Source organism: Schistocerca nitens, chromosome 7 (genome assembly GCF_023898315.1).
Source record: "Schistocerca nitens isolate TAMUIC-IGC-003100 chromosome 7, iqSchNite1.1, whole genome shotgun sequence".
In the NCBI taxonomy this organism is placed as follows: domain Eukaryota; kingdom Metazoa; phylum Arthropoda; class Insecta; order Orthoptera; family Acrididae; genus Schistocerca; species Schistocerca nitens.
Window position 1 is genome coordinate 632,154,247 of NC_064620.1, and position 19,508 is coordinate 632,173,754.

Here is a 19,508-nt window from a genome sequence, read left to right on the forward strand (position 1 = left end):
ACATATTCTGACAGACCAATCCCAGGCACTAAAATGCAGGTGTACTACCAGAAGCACTGTACAAGTCGGTAACGACCATAAATGGAGCTTCAGGAACCACAGAAACAGACAAAATAGAATGAAAAATTCTCAGAAAAATTTATGGAGCAATATGAAGAGAAGACGTGAGGATGAAGAGACCAACCAAAGGATTACACAAACACACAGACAACACCAGAAAACATCGACTAACATTATGAACACACAAATATAACTAACAACCACAGATTTAAAAAAAAAAAAAAAAAAAAAAAAAAAAAAAAAAAAAAAAAAAAGAAAAAAAAAACACCAACTGGATCCAAGAAATAGAAGACCTAAAACAAGCAGGAATCAACAAGGAAATTAAAAAAGATAAGAGGCAAATTAATAAACAAAATTATGAACACAAAATTTAAAGTAAAAGAAATGAAAAAAATAGGGAAATATGGACAGAACAAAGGAAACAGGAACACAGTCAAATAATTAAGAGATTTTGGAATGAGAAATAGAAGTAAACAAGAAAAAAAAATTGAATAATCATGTAACACTGCTGTGAACACTGTCTAATAATAATAATAATAATAATAATAATCAGTACCTTTGTCTCAACAGTTACATTCATAATTCTTGGAATACACGTTTCCTCTTCAATATTTCGAGTATATTCAGCTAATGATAGAAGAACATCTAGCTCAGCAAGACATTTCACAGCAGTCATCCACATGTTGGTCCTTCAAAAAAACAAAAAAACCATGTAAGTCCAGATTAGAATAAAAAATCAATATCTGACATAAAAAACTTACAACAATTAACCACATTTAAATAAACTGTTTAACTAGGCTGATTGATTTCTTATTATGTGGCAAATGTGATTGCTTTGTTGTCATTTGGAGTTTTCAAACAGCTTCATTCACAAACTCTGCAACGCTAGTTTCCCCTACGGACTTGTACTCCTCGTATACTCATACCTCCCAATTGATGCTTCAACAATGACATTCAACGACACTGTATACAAGCTGGAGTACTCCAAGCAACATCCTGGGGCCCCTCTTGGTTAATCTACACATGAAAGATATTCCAGGTACACAAAACACAACGGTGGCTGAACGGATGGCACCACCATCCTAGTACAAGACTGGAAACCATCAAACATCTAATTACAATTAGACACAACACTCAGAACAGCTGAGCTTTGGCTGGAATGATGGCGTGTTACGGTAAATGTCGACAAGACTGAATCAACAACATAAATACCAAAACTGCAGACCAATAACCCTACACGTATGCCCAATACATTTCTCTGAGAGAGTCAGGTACCTCGGTGTCCAGCTGGACTGGAAACTAATCTGGAGGGACCATATACTATATATTTCCAACCTAACACACTTGAGGCTCAAACAACTTTACCCAATGCTTAACAGGCAAAGTGCACTGAATAGGAGGGCACTGACATCCATATATGTGACACAGATTGACCTCTGATGACATATGCAGCTCCAACATGCCTGTGCCACAGTGTTCACTTTACTCCCCCTTCTGCCCTTACACCGATTACTCTTCAATCGCTTTTCATCCACCCTCCAGTAGCTTGATGGGCCGTGTTAGTGGGTAATTCTACCCAGACACACAGACTTCACAAACCTACATCCTGTGAAAAAAAGTCAATCACAGTAAAAATTCATTCACACTTATGAATCATTGTAGTTATACAACACCTTTACTTACAAATGCAGAGATGGGATTTACTGTGCAATTGCACAGTGTAAGGAGGGGGTGAGAGAGAGAGAGAGAGAGAGAGAGAGAGAGAGAGGGTGAGGGAGGGAGGGGGGGGGGGGAGAGAGAGAGAGAGAGAGAGAGAGAGAGAGAGAGAGAGAGAGTGCAGCTAACAGATGATGATGTCTATGTCTTCATTCACAAATGTTCCATTCACGATTTTTTTAAGTTCCTTTTGGGTAGTTTTTCCCTAGCTCATATCATTTTTACTGAACCACCTCACTGGAATCTCAATGACATTATCATCAATAATATGGAAAGGATAAGATTCCTACTCTCCACATAGAGGTGGTGCCGAGTCACAAACAGGCACAATTTAAAAAGAGAGAGAGAGAGAGAGAGAGAGAGAGAGAAGAAAAAGAAGAAGAAGAAGAAGAGAGAGAGAGAGAGAGAGAGAAGAAAAAGAAGAAGAAGAAGAAGAAGAAGAAGAGAGAGAGAGAGAAGAAGAAGAAGACAGAGTACTAAGCATACTTAAGCTTTTCAACAAAATCTTCCTGCAGAAGTAGAACTAGTACTCACAACGACAAGCACCTCACCGCCGCCACTGGCGCACAAGCACCCATAGACATTATAAGGGTAAACCCCCCCCCACACACACACTTTAAATTGTTTAAAAAACTAATTTATACCTGTCAAAATACTCTCCATTAAAACTCAAACATTTGTACCACCAGGGCTTCCACTGTTTGAAACATTTTTTGTAGCCATCTTTAGAAATAGCTGCCAGCTCCTCCCTTGTTTTTTTTTTTTTTCCTCTCAACTTCTTCAATGTTGTCAAATCGGTGCCCTTTTGTGCCCCTTTTCATACATGGAAATAAAAAAAAAGTTGCACAGAGGAAGGTCATGCAAGTAAGGTGCGTGGAGCACTGGAACCATGCCATTTTTAGTTAAAAATTGTCTAACAGAGATGGCTATGTGTGCAGGTGCGTTGTCGTGGAAGAACCCGTCTCCTGTCTGCCAAAAATAGAGTCTTTATTGACGAACACTGTTGTGGAATCTTCTTAAAACTTTCAAATGGAAGGTTTGATTGATGGTCTGACCTGGGGGAACAAAGCTCTGGAGTTTTTTCAATATTTTCGTCGGTTCAGGCAGTTGATGGACGTCCAGAACGAGGTTTGTCATCAATCGAAAGGTCGCCATTTTTAAATCCAGCAAACACTTGAGTTTTTCCCATATCGTCATCTTGTTGAGCTGTTTTCAGCATTAAAAGAGTTTCAGTAGCATTTTTACTGAGCAGAAAACAAAATTTCACAGCTGCACATTGTTCATTTAAACTCGCCTTCTTAAAAAACAACACAAGAACGAAACAGCACTAGCAAAAACAATCAGTTCAGATGAATGCAAAAGAGTTGTGCTACACACATCTAGTGGCAGAAATGCGTACTACACAAGCTCTTTCCACAGCAATGTTATTCCGGTGTTTTTGGGTACTCCTTCGTAGCTACATGTTTCGGAGTAGTAGTTGTGTGAATGTTTCAATTCTGAGGAAGAACCTTGTTTGAAAGCTTAACACACAAGCAGGCACACCAGTTTTTACAAGAGTGAGTCCGCTTAGTTTAATTATAAACTATACAATAAACTCAATTATATGAGCTAAATCCTATTTAACTAAACAATAATAAAATAAAATTTCATTATATCACTATGTTATCACCTATAAGTGTTACCCACAGTAACGACCCACTGTAAACATTAAACAGTGCAGTTGCATCATATCCCAGCCAACCGTTTATTCTACTGCTAATTATCTCAAGACAATTTCTTCATTGTGGGATTGTAACTCAAGAGTCTGTGTAATTTTCTTGCAAGGATCATAAATTCTCTCTCACCTGGCTAAATGTTTATTATTGCATATTACTGCTACTCACTTGGAAGTATTCAGCACTGTGCTAGCTGAACCAATAATTAAGGAAAAGGTGCAGGCTCAGAACTGTAAAACAACAGAAGAATGGTGCAAGGCAATGTTATTTGTGGATGACGCACATTATACATAGGCATGCCTGTTTGAGGATTAAATATTTCCACTGTTCTTTTATGTTGTGCCTGTCTGCACCTCCAAGCCTCCTCTAATATGGTTAGTAGCAATCTATCCTTCCCGTATTATTGTTACACCATACTGAACTTTTCACTGATTAATGTCACTAGCAACTATCTGTATTCCCAATTCGCCTCTCAAATTACAAACATTTGAGTGTTTAACCTACAAACAACTCGTGGGGATCACTACGAGAAACAGGTTGACCTCATTCTACGCCAATCTCTTCATGGGCCGCACTGAAGACGCATTCCTAAGACGCCCTGACTCAATTCACATTTATTGATGGTATCACTGTGGTCTGGATTCATAGTCAAGATGAACAGCATTTTCTTCAACAGCTTGAAACCTTTTCTCTACTCCAATTTTATCTTGACTTTTTCCTATCACACAATCACCTTTCTTGACATTGACCTCCATCTCACTAATGCTCAGAAGCAACCTCAGTCCATATAAAAGCAACCTAAAAATGACAATACCTTCACTTTGACAGCTACCACATCACACAATCCATTCCCTATAGCCCAGGCATCCTTGGAAATCTTACCTGCTTCATCACTTGAATCTTTCACCACCTGCACTGAGACCCTGTTCCGTACTATCCTCTCCCACAAGTACCGCACAGATTTTGTCCGCAAACAAATCTCCCGAGCAATCTCCTGTCACCCTCCAAGAAATACAACTTCCGTTTGGAAAAACACTCAGAAACAAGCACTTTTTACCCAAACATATCCTGGCCTATAATCCCTCCATGCATTATGTCATTGCGAAACTACGAATTTTGTTAAATTGAGGATTGAAATGAGGTTTTCTCTCTAAAATCCTTTTCACACCATTTATAGTTGCTTCTGTCACCTTTCCTCCATGATATTCTTGTCGAACCATTCAACATTATCCAACCATAATCACCATCACAATGTTCCTCACTGCAATTGTTCCTGCTATGAAATCTGCCACACACACCCATTTTCAAACACTTGTTCTAGTCCCACTACTGATCAATTCCACATCATGATAGACACAGCATCATGTGAAACCATGTAACGTGTGTTTATTGCACCACTTTCTAGCAGTATGATACATTTCCTTAAATTCAGGGTTACAGAGTTCTTGTAATTATCTACATTCTGTCGTATGTTTACTTTTTGGACTGCAGTTTTCATTTCTCTAAGCCTCTTTAATCCAATTCATCTGTGATGTATCTTAAAAGTGGGAAGAACAAATTATTTGCTAACAACTTACTTCGAACTGAATTTCTGGAATATTTTCTTGTTTATTCCATTAATTGTTTCCTTTCTCAGATCCTCTAAGTTTGATGCCTTTGCAAGGAAGCTCTGAAATCATATGAGAGAGGTATCAGCAATGATTATTTTAAGTAATTTATTGAATTCTAAATTATGTTTGCTTATCATTAAAAATAAAATTAATTTACATGCAAGGAAACAGACAAGACACACTGATTTAAACTACTTTGTGATGGACACATGGCAGTGATGGCAAGTCTTATGTCTGCGGCCATAATAGTTTGCACCCAACTGACTCTTAAACAATGTGCTTCTTCTCTTCCTTTTCCAGAATTACCGTAGTCTACCAGCATATTTGCTCTTAGAGTTTCAACTTTTATGCAGTTCGTGTAATTTAGCACCAAAAATATGTATATTAAATTCCTGTTAATAACACTTATCTGCTTCCTGCCAATTTTGTGCCTAGCGAACCTTCAAAACTGTTGATGTTACTCTGAAATTAGATGTATTTTCTCTTGATATTAACAGCAGCTGCAGAATGATTCAGAGATTCCAATTCTGTATTCTTTTAGTGGAGACAAATGTCCACTCCAATTTATATTAAACTGATTAACTACTAAAACCAAGTAATAATGATTTATATAAATTTTCAATTATTTACATTCATGCACGTAGACACAAGGATTAATATTAACCACAAGAGCCATTAATTTTATGGCCACATTATAATAAGAAAATAGTTTTCTTGGAGAAGAATAACTAAATAGTTTTTAGAGAAAGTTTGGATGTGTATTTGAACTCACAACCTTTCTATAACTGATCCAGTGCTTTTCACTGTCATTAATGCACAGACAGATACATTAATTTTAATTTTGTTTATGTACGGTATACTGCAAACGGAATGCCAACTTAAATTCCTGTGTGTCTGATCTGACGAATTGCAGAAGAAACTTGAAAGATATAAATGAATTCAACATAGTGCGTGGACAACTTCAACTGTGGTGTTCGTGTACAGTGATTTACCATGTGATTTACCATGATAATATAAATTACATTTACTCAACATTACGGTGAGACACGGCTTCCCTTCTGCCCCTAAAATCAATTACGGTATGAGAGCTGCACTTCATGTGCAGTTAACAAATGATTTAAATTAAGTCTGCCGAATATAAAGTGCTGAGCAACCACATTTTTCAATGCATGCTCTCTGAATTAACTGCTGTACATGTCTTAATTTAAAATCACTATACTAACTATGAGCACTAAGGGCCAGCTACGATATGAAGCTATAAGATGTGAATGAATCAAATGTTTTCAACCAAACTGTTTATTTATGATTGCATGATAAGATTGTGAATCTGACATTGTCATTTTCAGTATTTTTGTGCACTTAACCGAAGTTCTATCTTGAACAGTAGATCTAGTTCTGCCTGGTTTGTAAAAAAATATTTTAACAGTGGCACACGAAAAGTCATGGCGTGTCTAGTAATTCTCCTCTCCCTTTCCCTCCCTAGGCAGCCTGCCTCTTGCCGACCTCTGCATCCCGTGCCACTTGGCAAGGCTCTGCTGCTCGTACCCCCTCAACACGCAATACAGAGAGCACACGGAGCCCGAGATTGGCCGACATCAGGCCTCTACCACTCGACCCACTGAAACGTCAATCACAAAGTAATTTTAATGAGAGTATAATCAAATTACTATATATTTCACAGTCTTATATGTGTTATGCAGCCTTAGAATGAGTGCATACATACTGAACATTCAACTTCAAAAATACTTTGTACAGCACAGAAATACAATATTCCACTTGAGCTTTGAATTAAAATATTAAAAAGCAATATGAGTGATTCTAAACTTTTGGAAGTTATATCATGCATACAGGGACTATGGAGCACCTTTTTGTAAGCAAACCTCACTTCCACCACCACACTCCATCAACTCCTGATATTGCCAGTAAAATGCCTGATGTACATACTTAAAAAGATAAAGCAACACCTCTTTTAGCAAGAGATCAACAGGGATTCATTAGGATTGATGTGAATAAACAAGCAAAGTTTTTGTGAATTGTACCAGTGCACTGTTAACCCAGTATGTGATAATACTGCATCGTAAGTTTTGCTTAGTGTCAAATCATTTAATCTTAGTTTTTTTTCTGTAATAATATTTTCTTCAGTAATGTCTTCTGGATTTCCTCCTCTCCTACTGCTTCAGCCACCGCCACCGCCATTTGATAGTAATTTCGCAAATGGTCATAGTATATGTGACCATGTTACATTACTTCCCCTCTGGCACATATTCCTTGTTTCATACTGCAAATCATGTTCACACTCATTGCACCTGCTCTCTCTATAATCACTAACCCTTATTGATTTATAAAAATGTGGTTAAAAAAAGTGAGAAATGTTTGTAATTGGAACTACAGCATAACCCCACTTTTACACTCCCGGAATTAAAGTTTTCCCAACGTTTACAACATTTTTTATCTCTCACGTCAAATTTCCTATGTCCACAATGTTAATTCACACCCGATTTTGCGACAACATAATTATAATTTTCCTGTGATTTACCATTATGAAGAAATGTCCGTGGAGAAAAACTGACGTAAAATGATGCTGGCACGATGTTGGCCGTCATGTAGTATTTACAAACATTATGTGGGTTAAGTTCCTTGACACCAAAGTGCTCTACTTAGCGGATTTAAACCGGTAAATGTGTAAAAGTTGGAACAATTCATGCTGTATCTCCTGCCGCTGCCAAACTCTACTCTGCATGGTGGCTGATAGGAGTAACTAAGTTCATACGAATAAGGGTATCGTGACTAATCACAACCATTTGCAAGGTGTCTCTACAGTGCATGTGCAGTTTTATGATTGCTGTAATCATCGACACGCCTCTGTTGAACTGTGTTTAGTGTGTTTCGTCTTTTAGCCGCTTATAGTGCTAGTTGACACCTTCATTCAGTTTGCGTTGCTCAAATGTTTTTGGTTTAAATACAGTGCAAATTACGTATATTCTCATGCTGAACAAAACATCGAGAAAAGATTCTCGAAATTCACTGTGCTAAGCAGAAAAAAAGTATGTAACTGACGCAGTGATTCATTATTTAAATAATGAACGGCAGCTGCAGGCGTTCCAAAAACATCGATAATTGCGTATGAAATTGAGTGCAATGTTTCTGCTTCCCAATCATCAGTTCCCACTATATCAGTGGTATTTAGTAGATAATAAACCATTATTAGATAATAAACAAGTCCCTGAAATGAGTATTTTGATGCCTATTACTTGCACACTGTACTGTATACATGAAGTGCAAAATTGCAAGGGGGTATCCTGTACATAACTTTTACAGCTTCAAACGTTATTTCCCGCATTTTACACAATTATTTTTGAAGTCCCTTGAAAAGTGCAAAAGTGGGGTTTCACTGTATTTTGATTAAGGAACAATGAGACAAAATGTCAGGAAACACAAGACTATTATTTGACAAATCCAGCTGGAGCCATGGCAACATTGGGAACAGTCTCAGTGAACTGGCTTGGTGCAGTTTTGTCCCAGTTCAACATACAGGGTACTGTACCACAGGGTAATTACCACATAATTCAAGCATGGCAAGTGGCTGTGGATAGTATTTTTGTCGATAAATACAACAACTTGTTATTAATGTCACTCGCTATGCCATTCAGGTTACTAACAGTAGGTACATGAAAAACACTTAGCATGCCAGAAAAATATAGGTCTAATTTGATGACGTTTAAATTTGGAGAGGAAGGATCAATGTTGAGGGGAGAGGGATCTGAGCATGTGCCACAAAGATAATCATTCCCAGTTCTCTCTCTCTACACACACACACACACACACACACACACACACACTGTCGATATGCATAAATGCACTAACAGGCAGCAATTTCTACCAACATTACAAACGACATAAGAATATTCTAATTCTGTAAAAACTTCATAGTTTTGTCATCCAAGAGCACAGCTTCAGGAGCAGCAAACAAATTATTCGCAATGTAATTATACCTAGGGTATTTGGTTTGGAAAGATGTCAGATAGTATAAATCACAGATAATAGTTGTGAAGAGGAATTCAAATGGGTGGCAGTTTATTTAGATTCTCACACACGCAATATGAATAACTGCTAACAAACTGAGAGCAATCAAGTATTATTGTTGAATAAAAGTGTTGGTTAATATTTAATTGTTGCTACACACTTTAGAGGTGATACTGTTGCACTGTGAGAAGACAACCAGCTGCCGCTGCAGCCATATATTCTCTTTCACTCTGAAGCCCCCCCCCCCCCCCCCCCCCCAAGCCTAAACATAAGGAGACTAACTGGTTTGATCATGACCACCTGAAGTGTGATTCAGATAACTTCTGACTCTCGACAGTTTCGTACAGAGCAAGTTGAGGGGAACGGTCCTACCAGCATGAACCTCAGGCTGCACGCTGACTTTCACTGCCCAGCCACTAACGAGCTGTCAGTAAAGCAATGTTAAGTAAATAACAAACAACAATATTGAGCAGGAATCAATCTCCACTTTCTTCCACTGGTTTGGTGGAGTTTCTCTAACACAACACAGCGGTATGGCACACTGTCCATTACTACTGTTAAATTTGGGAGAATATTTTTGTTGCAGCAAATTGAAAACCAATGCCATGAAAACTACAGCACTTCTTTTCTCACCACAATCGCCTCACTTTCTGGGAAAAGACAACAATAGACAGTACGGAATGAGGCCTCGAGCTGAGCCAGTCCAAAGGACGATTACCCTGTCACCCTTTCCTCTCCTATCGGTGCCTTGTTTCTCCTTAGCTATCTTGGTTATTCTCCGGTACTACTACTTTTATTGTCCAATATTTCGAGGAGAAAATGACCTGCTGATGCATCATCACTCTTGTCTTCTTTATCTCCTTTCTCCTTCTGATACACAGCACCGCACAACTGTGAATATTAAGTGCAGTGAAAGTTCAGACTCACCTCACACAAAACATCTAAAATTGGTTTCCTGCTTTTGCACTCCAGTTGTCTGAATTCCCTTCCTGATTCAGTGGCTTAGAAGCTGGCTAATGTGTTCTCAGAGGACCTCTACCCCAGCAAACATCATCTTGAGATGTAGCATACTGCTACTAGAATGACACTAATACGACAACACTAGTTCCCAGGAACATCCTACAAAGAACGAAACTCGTCTAGCTTCAAGGGGGAAACCACATGACGCTATGGTTGGCCCGCTAGATGGTGCTGCCATAGGTCAAACGGATATCAACTGCATTTTTTAAAAGAGAAACAACCATTTTTTATTACACATTCGTGTACTACTTACAGAAATATGAATATTTTAGTTGGACCACTTTTTTCGCTTTGTGATAGATGGCGGTATAATAGTCACAAACATATAAGTACGTGGTATCATGTAACATTCCGCCAGTGCGGATGGTATTTGCTTCGTGATACCTTACTCGTGTTAAAATGGAACGTTTACCAATTGCAGAAAAGATCGATATTGTGTTGATGTATGGCTGTTGTTGTAGTCTTCAGTCCTGAGCCTGGTTGATCCAGCTCTCCATGCTAGTCTATCCTGTGCAAGCTTCTTCATCTCCCAGTACTTACTGTAACCTACATCCTTCTGTATCTGCTTAGTGTATTCATCTCTTGGTCTCCCTCTACGATTTTTACCCTCCACGCTGCCCTCCAATACTAAATTGGTGATCACTTGATGCCCCAGAACATGACCTACCAACCGATCCCTTCTTCTAGTCAAGTTGTGCCACAAACACCTCTTCTCCCAAATTCTCCTCATTTGTTATGTGATCTACTCATCTAATCTTCAGTATTCTTATGTAGCACCACATTTTGAAAGCTTCTATTCTCTTCTTGTCCAAACTATTTATCGTCCATGTTTCACTTCCATACATGGCTACACTCCACACAAATACTTTCAGAAACGACTTCCTGATGCTTAAATCTATACTCGAAGTTAACAAATTTCTCTTCTTCAGAAAGGCTTTCCTTGCCATTGCCAGTCTACATTTTATATCCTCTCTACTTCAACCATCATCTATTTTCCTCCCCAAATAGCAAAACTCCTTTACTACTTTAAGTGTCTCATTTCCTAATCTAATTCCCTCAGCCTCACCCAACTTAATTCGACTACATTCCTTTATCCTCGTTTAGCTTTTGTTGATGTTCATCTTATATCCTCCTTTCAAGATAGTGACCATTCGGTTCAACTGCTCTTCCAAGTTCTTTGCTGTCTCTGACAGAATTACAATGTCATCGGTGAACCTCAAAGTTTTTATTTCTTCTCCAACGATTTTAATTCCTACTCCAAATTTTCCTTTTGTTTCCTTTACTGCTTGCTCAATATACAGATATAACAACATCGGGGAGAGGCTACAAGCCTGTCTCACTCCTTTCCCAACCACTGCTTCCCTTTCATATCCCTCGACTCTTATAACTGCCATCTGGTTTCTGTACAAATTGTAAATAGCCTTTCGCTCCCTGTATTTTACACCTGCCACCTTCAGAATTTGAAAGAGAGTATTCCAGTCAACAATGTCAAAAGCTTTCTTCTTCTAAGATAAGTCGTAGGGTCAGTATTGCCTCACTTGTTCCAACATTTCTACAGAATCCTAACTGATCTTCCCCAAGGTCGGCTTCTACCAGTTTTTCCATTCGTCTGTAAAGAATTCGCGTTAGTATTTTGCAGCTGTGACTTATTAAACTGATAGTTCGGTGATTTTCACATCTGTCAACACCTGATTTCTTTGGGATTGGAATTATTATATTCTCCTTGAAGTCTGAGGGCATCTTGCATGTCTCATACATCTTGCTCACCAGATGGTAGATTTTTGCCAGGACTGGCTCTCCCAAGGCTGTCAGTAGTTCTATTGGAATGTTGTCTCCTCCTGGCACCTTGTTTCGATTAAGGTCTTTCAGTGCCCTGTCAAACTCTTCACACAGTATCATATCTCCCATTTCATCTTCATCTACACCCTCTTCCATTTCCATAATATTGTCTCAAGTACATCGGTCTCTTATAGACTCTCTATTTACTCCTTCCACCTTTCTGCTTTCCCTTCTTTGCTTAGAACTGGGTTTCCATATGAGCTCTTGATATTCGTACAAGTGGTTCTCTTTTCTCAAAAGGTCTCTTTAATTTTCCTGTAGACAGTATCTATCTTACCCCTAGTGAGATAAGCCTCTACATCCTTACATTTGTCCTCTAGCCATCCCTGCTTAGCCATTTTGCACTTCCTGTCAATCTCATTTTTGAGACGTTTGTATTCCTTTTTGCCCACTTCATTTACTGCATTTTTATATTTTCTCCTTTCATCAATTAAATTCAATATTTCTTCTGTTACCCAAGGGTTTCTACTAGCCCTCGTCTTTTTACCTACTAGATCCTCTGCTGCCTTCACTATTTCATCCCTCAAGGCTACCCATTCTTCTTCTACTGTATTTCTTTCCACCATTCTTGTCAATTGTTCCCTTATGCTCTCCCTGAAACTCTGTCCAACCTTTGGTTTAGTCAGTTTATCCAGGTCCCATCTCCTTAAATTCCCACTTTTTCGAGTTTCTTCAGTTTTAATCTACAGTTCATAACCAATAGATTGTGGTCAGAGTCCACATCTGCCCCTGGAAATGTCTTGCAATTTAAAATCTGGTTCTTAAATCTCTGTCTTACCATTATATAATCTATCTGAAACCTTTTAGTATCTCCAGGGTTCTTCCATGTATACAACCTTCTTTCATGATTCTTGAACCAAGTGTTAGCTATGATTAAGTTATGCTCTGTGCAAAATTCTACCAGGCGGCTTCCTCTTTCGTTTCTTACCCTCATTCCATATTCACCTACTATGTTTCCTTTTCTTCCTTTTCCTACTACCGAATTCCAGTTACCGTATTTACTCGAATCTAAGCCGCACTCGAATCTAAGCCACACCTGAAAAATGAGACTCGAAATCAAGGAAAAAAATTTTTCCCGAATCTAAGCCGCACCTGAAATTTGAGACTCGAAATTCAAGGGGAGAGAAATGTTTTAGGTCGCACCTTCAAACCGAAACAAAGTTCGTCTAGTTGTAATATGAGACACAATTTAGGTCGAATGAATCACGATACAGCTGTAGTAGTTTGGTTCGAGTCGTAAGCTTAGCAGTTACGGTTTACCAGGTAGCCATTGCTACGCGTCACGCGCTCCGTCCGTATTTATACGGATAGCCTTCCTTTTTCACGTGCTTCGTCTGGTTTGAATTGATTGCTTATTTTTCTTTGATCTGATAAGTGCCGTTCTCTTTGTTATAGGTGTTTACGTCACTCCAAGCTGAAAATGCATTACTGCACTGTGTCATGCATTGTTTGTCTCATTCTGATAGTGCGTGTTTACGACCTGGCTTGCTTTTGTGCGCGCTACCGCCGCTTACAAATAAAAAATAGAGAGGAGTCGTCTCATTAGCGAAACATTTGTTGTTACTTACACTACTGCTTTCTTTGATAATGATCAACAAGAACCAAATAACAGACTGCGTATGATAGATGATGTTCTGAACGAAATTTTAGCGAAAATTTTTCTCCGTTCCAAAATCTTTGCAGGCGCCTCTTTAGTTCATTACATTCTGCACAGAAATTAGAGTCATCTTAGATTTAAAAATCTAGTCAGTTGCCGTGCTTCATTTCTGACTGTATCACTATCAGGCATAAGAATAATACGAATATAAACATGACATGATATGTATATTCTTCCGCGTTTGCTGTTGTCTCACTCTAGTTTCGTAGTTTATTAGGCAGACAGGATTTAAATGAGATGGTAGCAAACACGAAACAATACATGGCAAAATGTTTATATTCGTATTAATCTTATGGCGAAGAGAATACTACATGTGATTCACAATTCATAAAAGCTCCTATTAGCAACCATCTCTTCTCACAGGTAGGAAAAAATTCAGAACGTAGAGTTGGCCATATTGACAAACATCCCAAACCGTCTTGCCAGTCGGATTTTCGTAGTACATTGAAATGCTGCTACATTCGAAGATCAACAATACAGAATTTGTATTTACTTCGTTGGATAATGTACCAAAATGCAATGGTCGAAACTCTGGGCTGAGGAAAAAGGCTAGTCTTCCACTTTTTTTAAAATTTATTTACTGACGCAGAGATTTTGGTGCCAGTATTTAACTTTGTGCCTACAAAGCATGCCTGTGTGGTGCTACATATATTCGACGGCAGAAGTTAGTTGTGGCGGCACCTACCAACATTTTTCAGAACTCCTGCTTGCTTTGCACTCGATTCTAAGCCGCAGGCGGTTTTTTGGATTACAAAAACCGGAAAAAAAGTGCGGCTTAGATTCGAGTGAATACGGTACCCATGACTATTAAATTTTTGTCTCCCTTCACTAGCTTTACTTCTGCCAGTACCTCGTCTCCTACCTTCCAAACTTTACAGAAGCTCTCCTGCGAACCTTGCAGAACTAGGCCATGTTTCCGCAGTATCCTTTCTTTCAGGAGTCCTAGTTCTGCAAGGTTCGCAGGAGAGCTTCTGTAAAGTTTAGAAGGTAGGAGATGAGATACTGGCAGAAGTAAAGCTGTGAGTACCGGGCGTGAGTCGTGCTTTGGTAGCTCAAATGGTAGAGCACTTGCCCGCGAAAGGCAAAGGTCCCGAGTTCGAGTCTCGGTCAGGCACACAGTTTTAATCTGCCAAGAAGTTTCATATCAGCGCACACTCCGCTGCAGAGTGAAAATCTCATTCTGTAGAACACCAGTTGTCTTTCTCCTGTCCTACTGAGTTGTCCCCACCCGGAGATCCGAATGGGGGACTATTTCACGTCCGGAATATTTTACCCAAGAGGACGCCAGTATGTATGTATGGCTATTGTGATCAAGATGCCCAACGGGCGTGTGCTACGTATGCTCCTCGGTATCCTGGATGACATTATCCATGTGTCCGGACCGTTCGCCGGATAGTTACATTATTTAAGAAAACAGGAAGTGTTCAGCCACATGTGAAACGTCAACCATGACCTGCAACAAATAATGATACCCAAGCAGGTGTTTTAGCTGCTGTCGCGGCTAATCTGCACATCAGAAGCATACAAACTGCGTGAGAATCGGGAATCTCAAAAACGTCGGTATTGAGAATGCTACATCAACTTCGATTGCACCCGCACCATATTTCTATGCACCAGGAATTGCATGGCGACGACTTTGAACGTCGTGTAGAGTTTTGCCACTGGGCACAAGAGAAATTAAAGGACGATGACAGATTTTTTGCACATGTTCTATTTAGTGATGAAGCGTCATTCACCAACAGTGGTGACGTAAAACGGCATAATATGCACTATTGGGCAATGGAAAATCCATGATGGCTGCGACAAGTGGAACATCAGCGACCATGGCGGGTTAATGTATGGTGCGGCATTATGGGAGGGAGGATAATTGGCCCCAATTTTATTGATGGCAGTGTAAATGGTGCAATGTATGCTGATTACCTATGTAATGTTGTACCGATGTTACTACAAGATGTTTCACTGCATCACAGAATGGTGATGTAGTTCCAACATGATGGATGTATGGTTGAAGCGGTATTGAATAGCATATTTCATGACGGGTGGATTGGTCGTCGAAGCCTGCACATTCACCGGATCTGACGTCCCCAGATTTCTTTCTGTGAGGAAAGTTGAAGGATATTTGCTATCGTGATCCACCGACAACGCCTGACAACGTGCTTTTGCGCACTGTCAATGCATGTGCGAACATTACGGAAGGCGAACTACTAGCTGTTGAGAGGAATGTCATTACACGTACTGCCAAATGCATTGAGGTTGATGGATGTCATTTTGAGCCTTTATTGTATTAATGTGGTATTTACAGGTAATCATGGTGTAACAGTATTCTTTCTCAGAAATGATAAGTTCACAAAGGTACATTTATCACATTGGAAGAAACGAAATAAAATGTTCAAACCTACTTGGTTCCAACTGTTCATCTAAAATTGTGAGCCATATGTTTGTGACTATATGTCACAAAGCAAAGAAAGTGGTCCAACTAAAACATTGACATTTCTTTACGTACTACACAAATATGTAATAGAAAATGGGGGTTCCTATTTAAAAAATGCAGTTGATATCCGTTTGACCTATGGCAGTGTCATCTAGCGGGCCAACCATAGTGCCATCTGGTTTCCCCCTTCAAGCCAGACAAATTTCATTCTTTGTAGTTTCTTCGTTGATGCTTATTTCGTGAGATATTTAGCTCGGTCATGATCAATGGACCACCCTGTATATATCAACACTTTACGACGAGAATGAAGGAACAAAGAAGCGACAGATGCTCACCAGCATATGCTCCTGTTACTGACAGTGTGTACACCACCTGACAACCGGTCAGTGCCATGGGAGGGTAAACAGGCCAGTCACCGGTGTTACCTGGGCAATGGTATTGTGTCCAAGCTACTAGGCCAAACTGTCACATGTTGCAAGTTATTTCAATTGCACAATAGTCAGGTAAAAGAAAAAAATTCTTTTAATATAGCAACTGTAGATTTGCATAGCATATGTGGTGACACATACCACTCCACAGAAGTGAGGTGTGTCCCTAGGTCTTCATATCGATGAATGATACAACAAAAAGTTACAGGGATACAGATACTGTGCGGGCATATTTTCATTTCGCACAGGGTGAGCCATATTGAGGGACAACACAAGACAGTGATCACAGAAACTTCACTCGAGGCAGTACTGTATCAGAACCGTAAATAAATACAGATTGCACAGATATATGAATAATGGAAGTTAGTTAAATAAAAATGTAAAACTATCTTCATTGTTCATTATGATTCGGTATATGTATCAAGACAGTTGTAGGTAATTACTGTATGTATTTGTGAAGAGAATACATACACTGTTAACTCAAATGGAATTTTGCAAATCATTTCATAGAAATGTGGTACAGAAATTCTGAAGTTTAAGGCAATTACAACCAGAAAGGAAATTTGAGAGAAGTCCAAACACACAGCAATCACATGTTAAGGTAACAATGTAGGAAAAGACAGATTGTTACTTACTGTAAAGAAGATATGTCAGGTTGCAGATGGGCACAATTAAAGACACTTACATATAGCTTTCAGCTGTGGCCTTCATCAGTAAAAGAGACAACAGTATTATGAAAAGGATAATTGCTACTCAACATATAGCAGAGATGCTGAGTTGCAGATAGGCACAACAAAAAGATAGTAACACAACAAGCTTTTGGTCAACAAGGCCTTTGTCAAAAATAGACAAAGTGTACACATGCACACACGCGCATACACACACGCACACACACACACACACACACACAAACACACACACACACACACACACACACACACACACGAGACTGCCAACTCAACGTCCTTCAGGCATGAGATGCTGGAGTTGGCGGTCATGCGTGCGTGAGGTGTGCTTGCTTTTGTGTGTGTGTGTGTGTCTTTTATTGATGAAGGCTGTGGCCAAAAGCTTTATGCAAGGGTATTTTAACTGTCCTGTCTGCAACTTTATGTGTCTCCTTTTCATAAGCAGCAAACTGTCTTTTGCTACATTGTTGATTTTTCTACCTGGAGCTTCCACTGTCCAAGAAATTATGGTAAAGAATATCAAATTTACATCGAACATCACACTTCACACACTCATTTAAGGGATTACTATTCATCATTTTAATACATTAATGATGCCATTATCCCATTCACTTGTCACTCACCACCATCACAACACTTGATTTCCTCAACAATGACTTTGCAACACTTATGAAACAACTACAATACCTGTGTGTCTTCAGTAACATATCTTTTATAGCCTTTCCTTTGGGATACTAGCTGATATTCATCAGTTGCTCTCTTACAGGCAAGCTCTGGAACCTCCAACTGGTAAGCCTTTTTGCCGCTTCCAACATAAGTCACCTGCAGGGGAAAAATGAACAAGTGTTCAAACAGTACACAGAGTAATGTTCCATATTCCCATACAATACATAATGTGCAGTGTATAATTGAGGAATAATTGATAAATGTCTGTACAAGCTAGACCACCAACAGCAGAATTATGTACCCTACAAAATGGCTTAAATTAGAAAAAGACAGGGAAAAAACTTTTTCATACCATACTCCAATTCAGATTCTTTTAAATTAAGAGAGAGAAATGCTGCGTTTAACACTTTCACTATGCTCTATCACACGACATATGAGAAATGGTGTCCCATCTGCATTCGTGGCATTCTTCTTCTTCTTTTTTTCATTTTGGTATTCTGAGCACCATGTTAATTCTCATCAGCTTCGTTTCTTCTGATCTTGTTCTTTGTTCAATATTCTTTCATTCTCATCATACTTTGCAACATTCTTTACTCTTCTGTTCATGATGATTTTCCTGATAATGTTTGATATTCTCTCTCTATCTTGGTATACAGTTCTTGATTTGCTCATCTCCTAAATTGACAGTCTTCTATTCTTCAAGATCTCAATGCCTCCTGATAATCTTTTATTTCACCACTTCTAATCTCTGAAGTATTCCTTTTCTTACTCGGTAATGAGCTTCAGCTGTGCATAATGCTCCAGTGTGTATCATACTCTGAAATGTCTCAATTCTACATCAATCAAAGTATTATCCTTATTGTTGATGTTCATGGATTGTATGCTAGATTCATTTTGTTTTACTTGTGCTCCCAGAGCTTCCCTTTTCTGTAAGCCCAATTTGATCTCCCCAACTTCTGAATTTTCCCTCTTATTGTCTTCCATCTAGAAGCTACCTTAATATTTGTCAAACTGTGTCTTCTCGATAGTAAACTGTAGATCTGCTTTAGCCGCCATCTCTGAAGCTGTGTGGTTTGGTTAACCACCTCTTTTATTAATTCCGACAATATTGTCTGTGAATGTTAGATAATCTACCTGTATTTCTTTGCCTGTGCACCCTAGTTGCATTCTACCCACTCCTTTCATTTCTCATCAACATTTCCTGATCGCCTCACAAAGAATACAATTAAAGAGCAAAGCAGAGAATCTGACTCTGAGTTTAATCTTTATGGCCCCTGAAAGCTTTCCTCTGAACTTTACCTTGGATGTTGTATTGCTTAAGGTCTGTTTAATCAGTCCACTGGATTTTCTATCCAAACTCAACTCCTCTAAAATTTGAAACAGTGTTTGATTATCTATTGAATAACAAGCTTCCTTTAAGTCTACGTTGTTGTCTATGTCTAATACTTCAAACAAATCATTTATGCAATAAATTGTAGCACGGGTGGCTAGTGAGCTATTCTTTTATATTGTTTCTGAACAACTGGAGATTTCCAGTTTACTCCCTGATGCCTGTTAGTGACATGTTGTGGACTTCTGAATCCTAGATAGAAATGTATAGCCTATACATAACTCACCTTTGTTTCTAATACTGTGGTTGTGAATTCCACAGTTCATC

General features: G+C 38.9%; 1 protein-coding gene across 1 annotated transcript in view; it reads right to left on the bottom strand.

Moving 5' to 3' along the window:
* The window catches only part of LOC126195031 (DNA mismatch repair protein Msh6), a 321,830-nt gene that overhangs the window by 56,488 nt on the left and 245,834 nt on the right, over positions 1-19,508 (bottom strand). The window contains exons 21-23 of the mRNA XM_049933475.1: positions 17,873-18,007; positions 5,069-5,160; positions 617-749 (exon numbers count right to left, since the gene is read on the bottom strand). Of these exons, the coding sequence (XP_049789432.1) occupies positions 617-749; positions 5,069-5,160; positions 17,873-18,007 (360 nt within the window). The remainder of the gene's footprint in view (positions 1-616; positions 750-5,068; positions 5,161-17,872; positions 18,008-19,508) is intronic.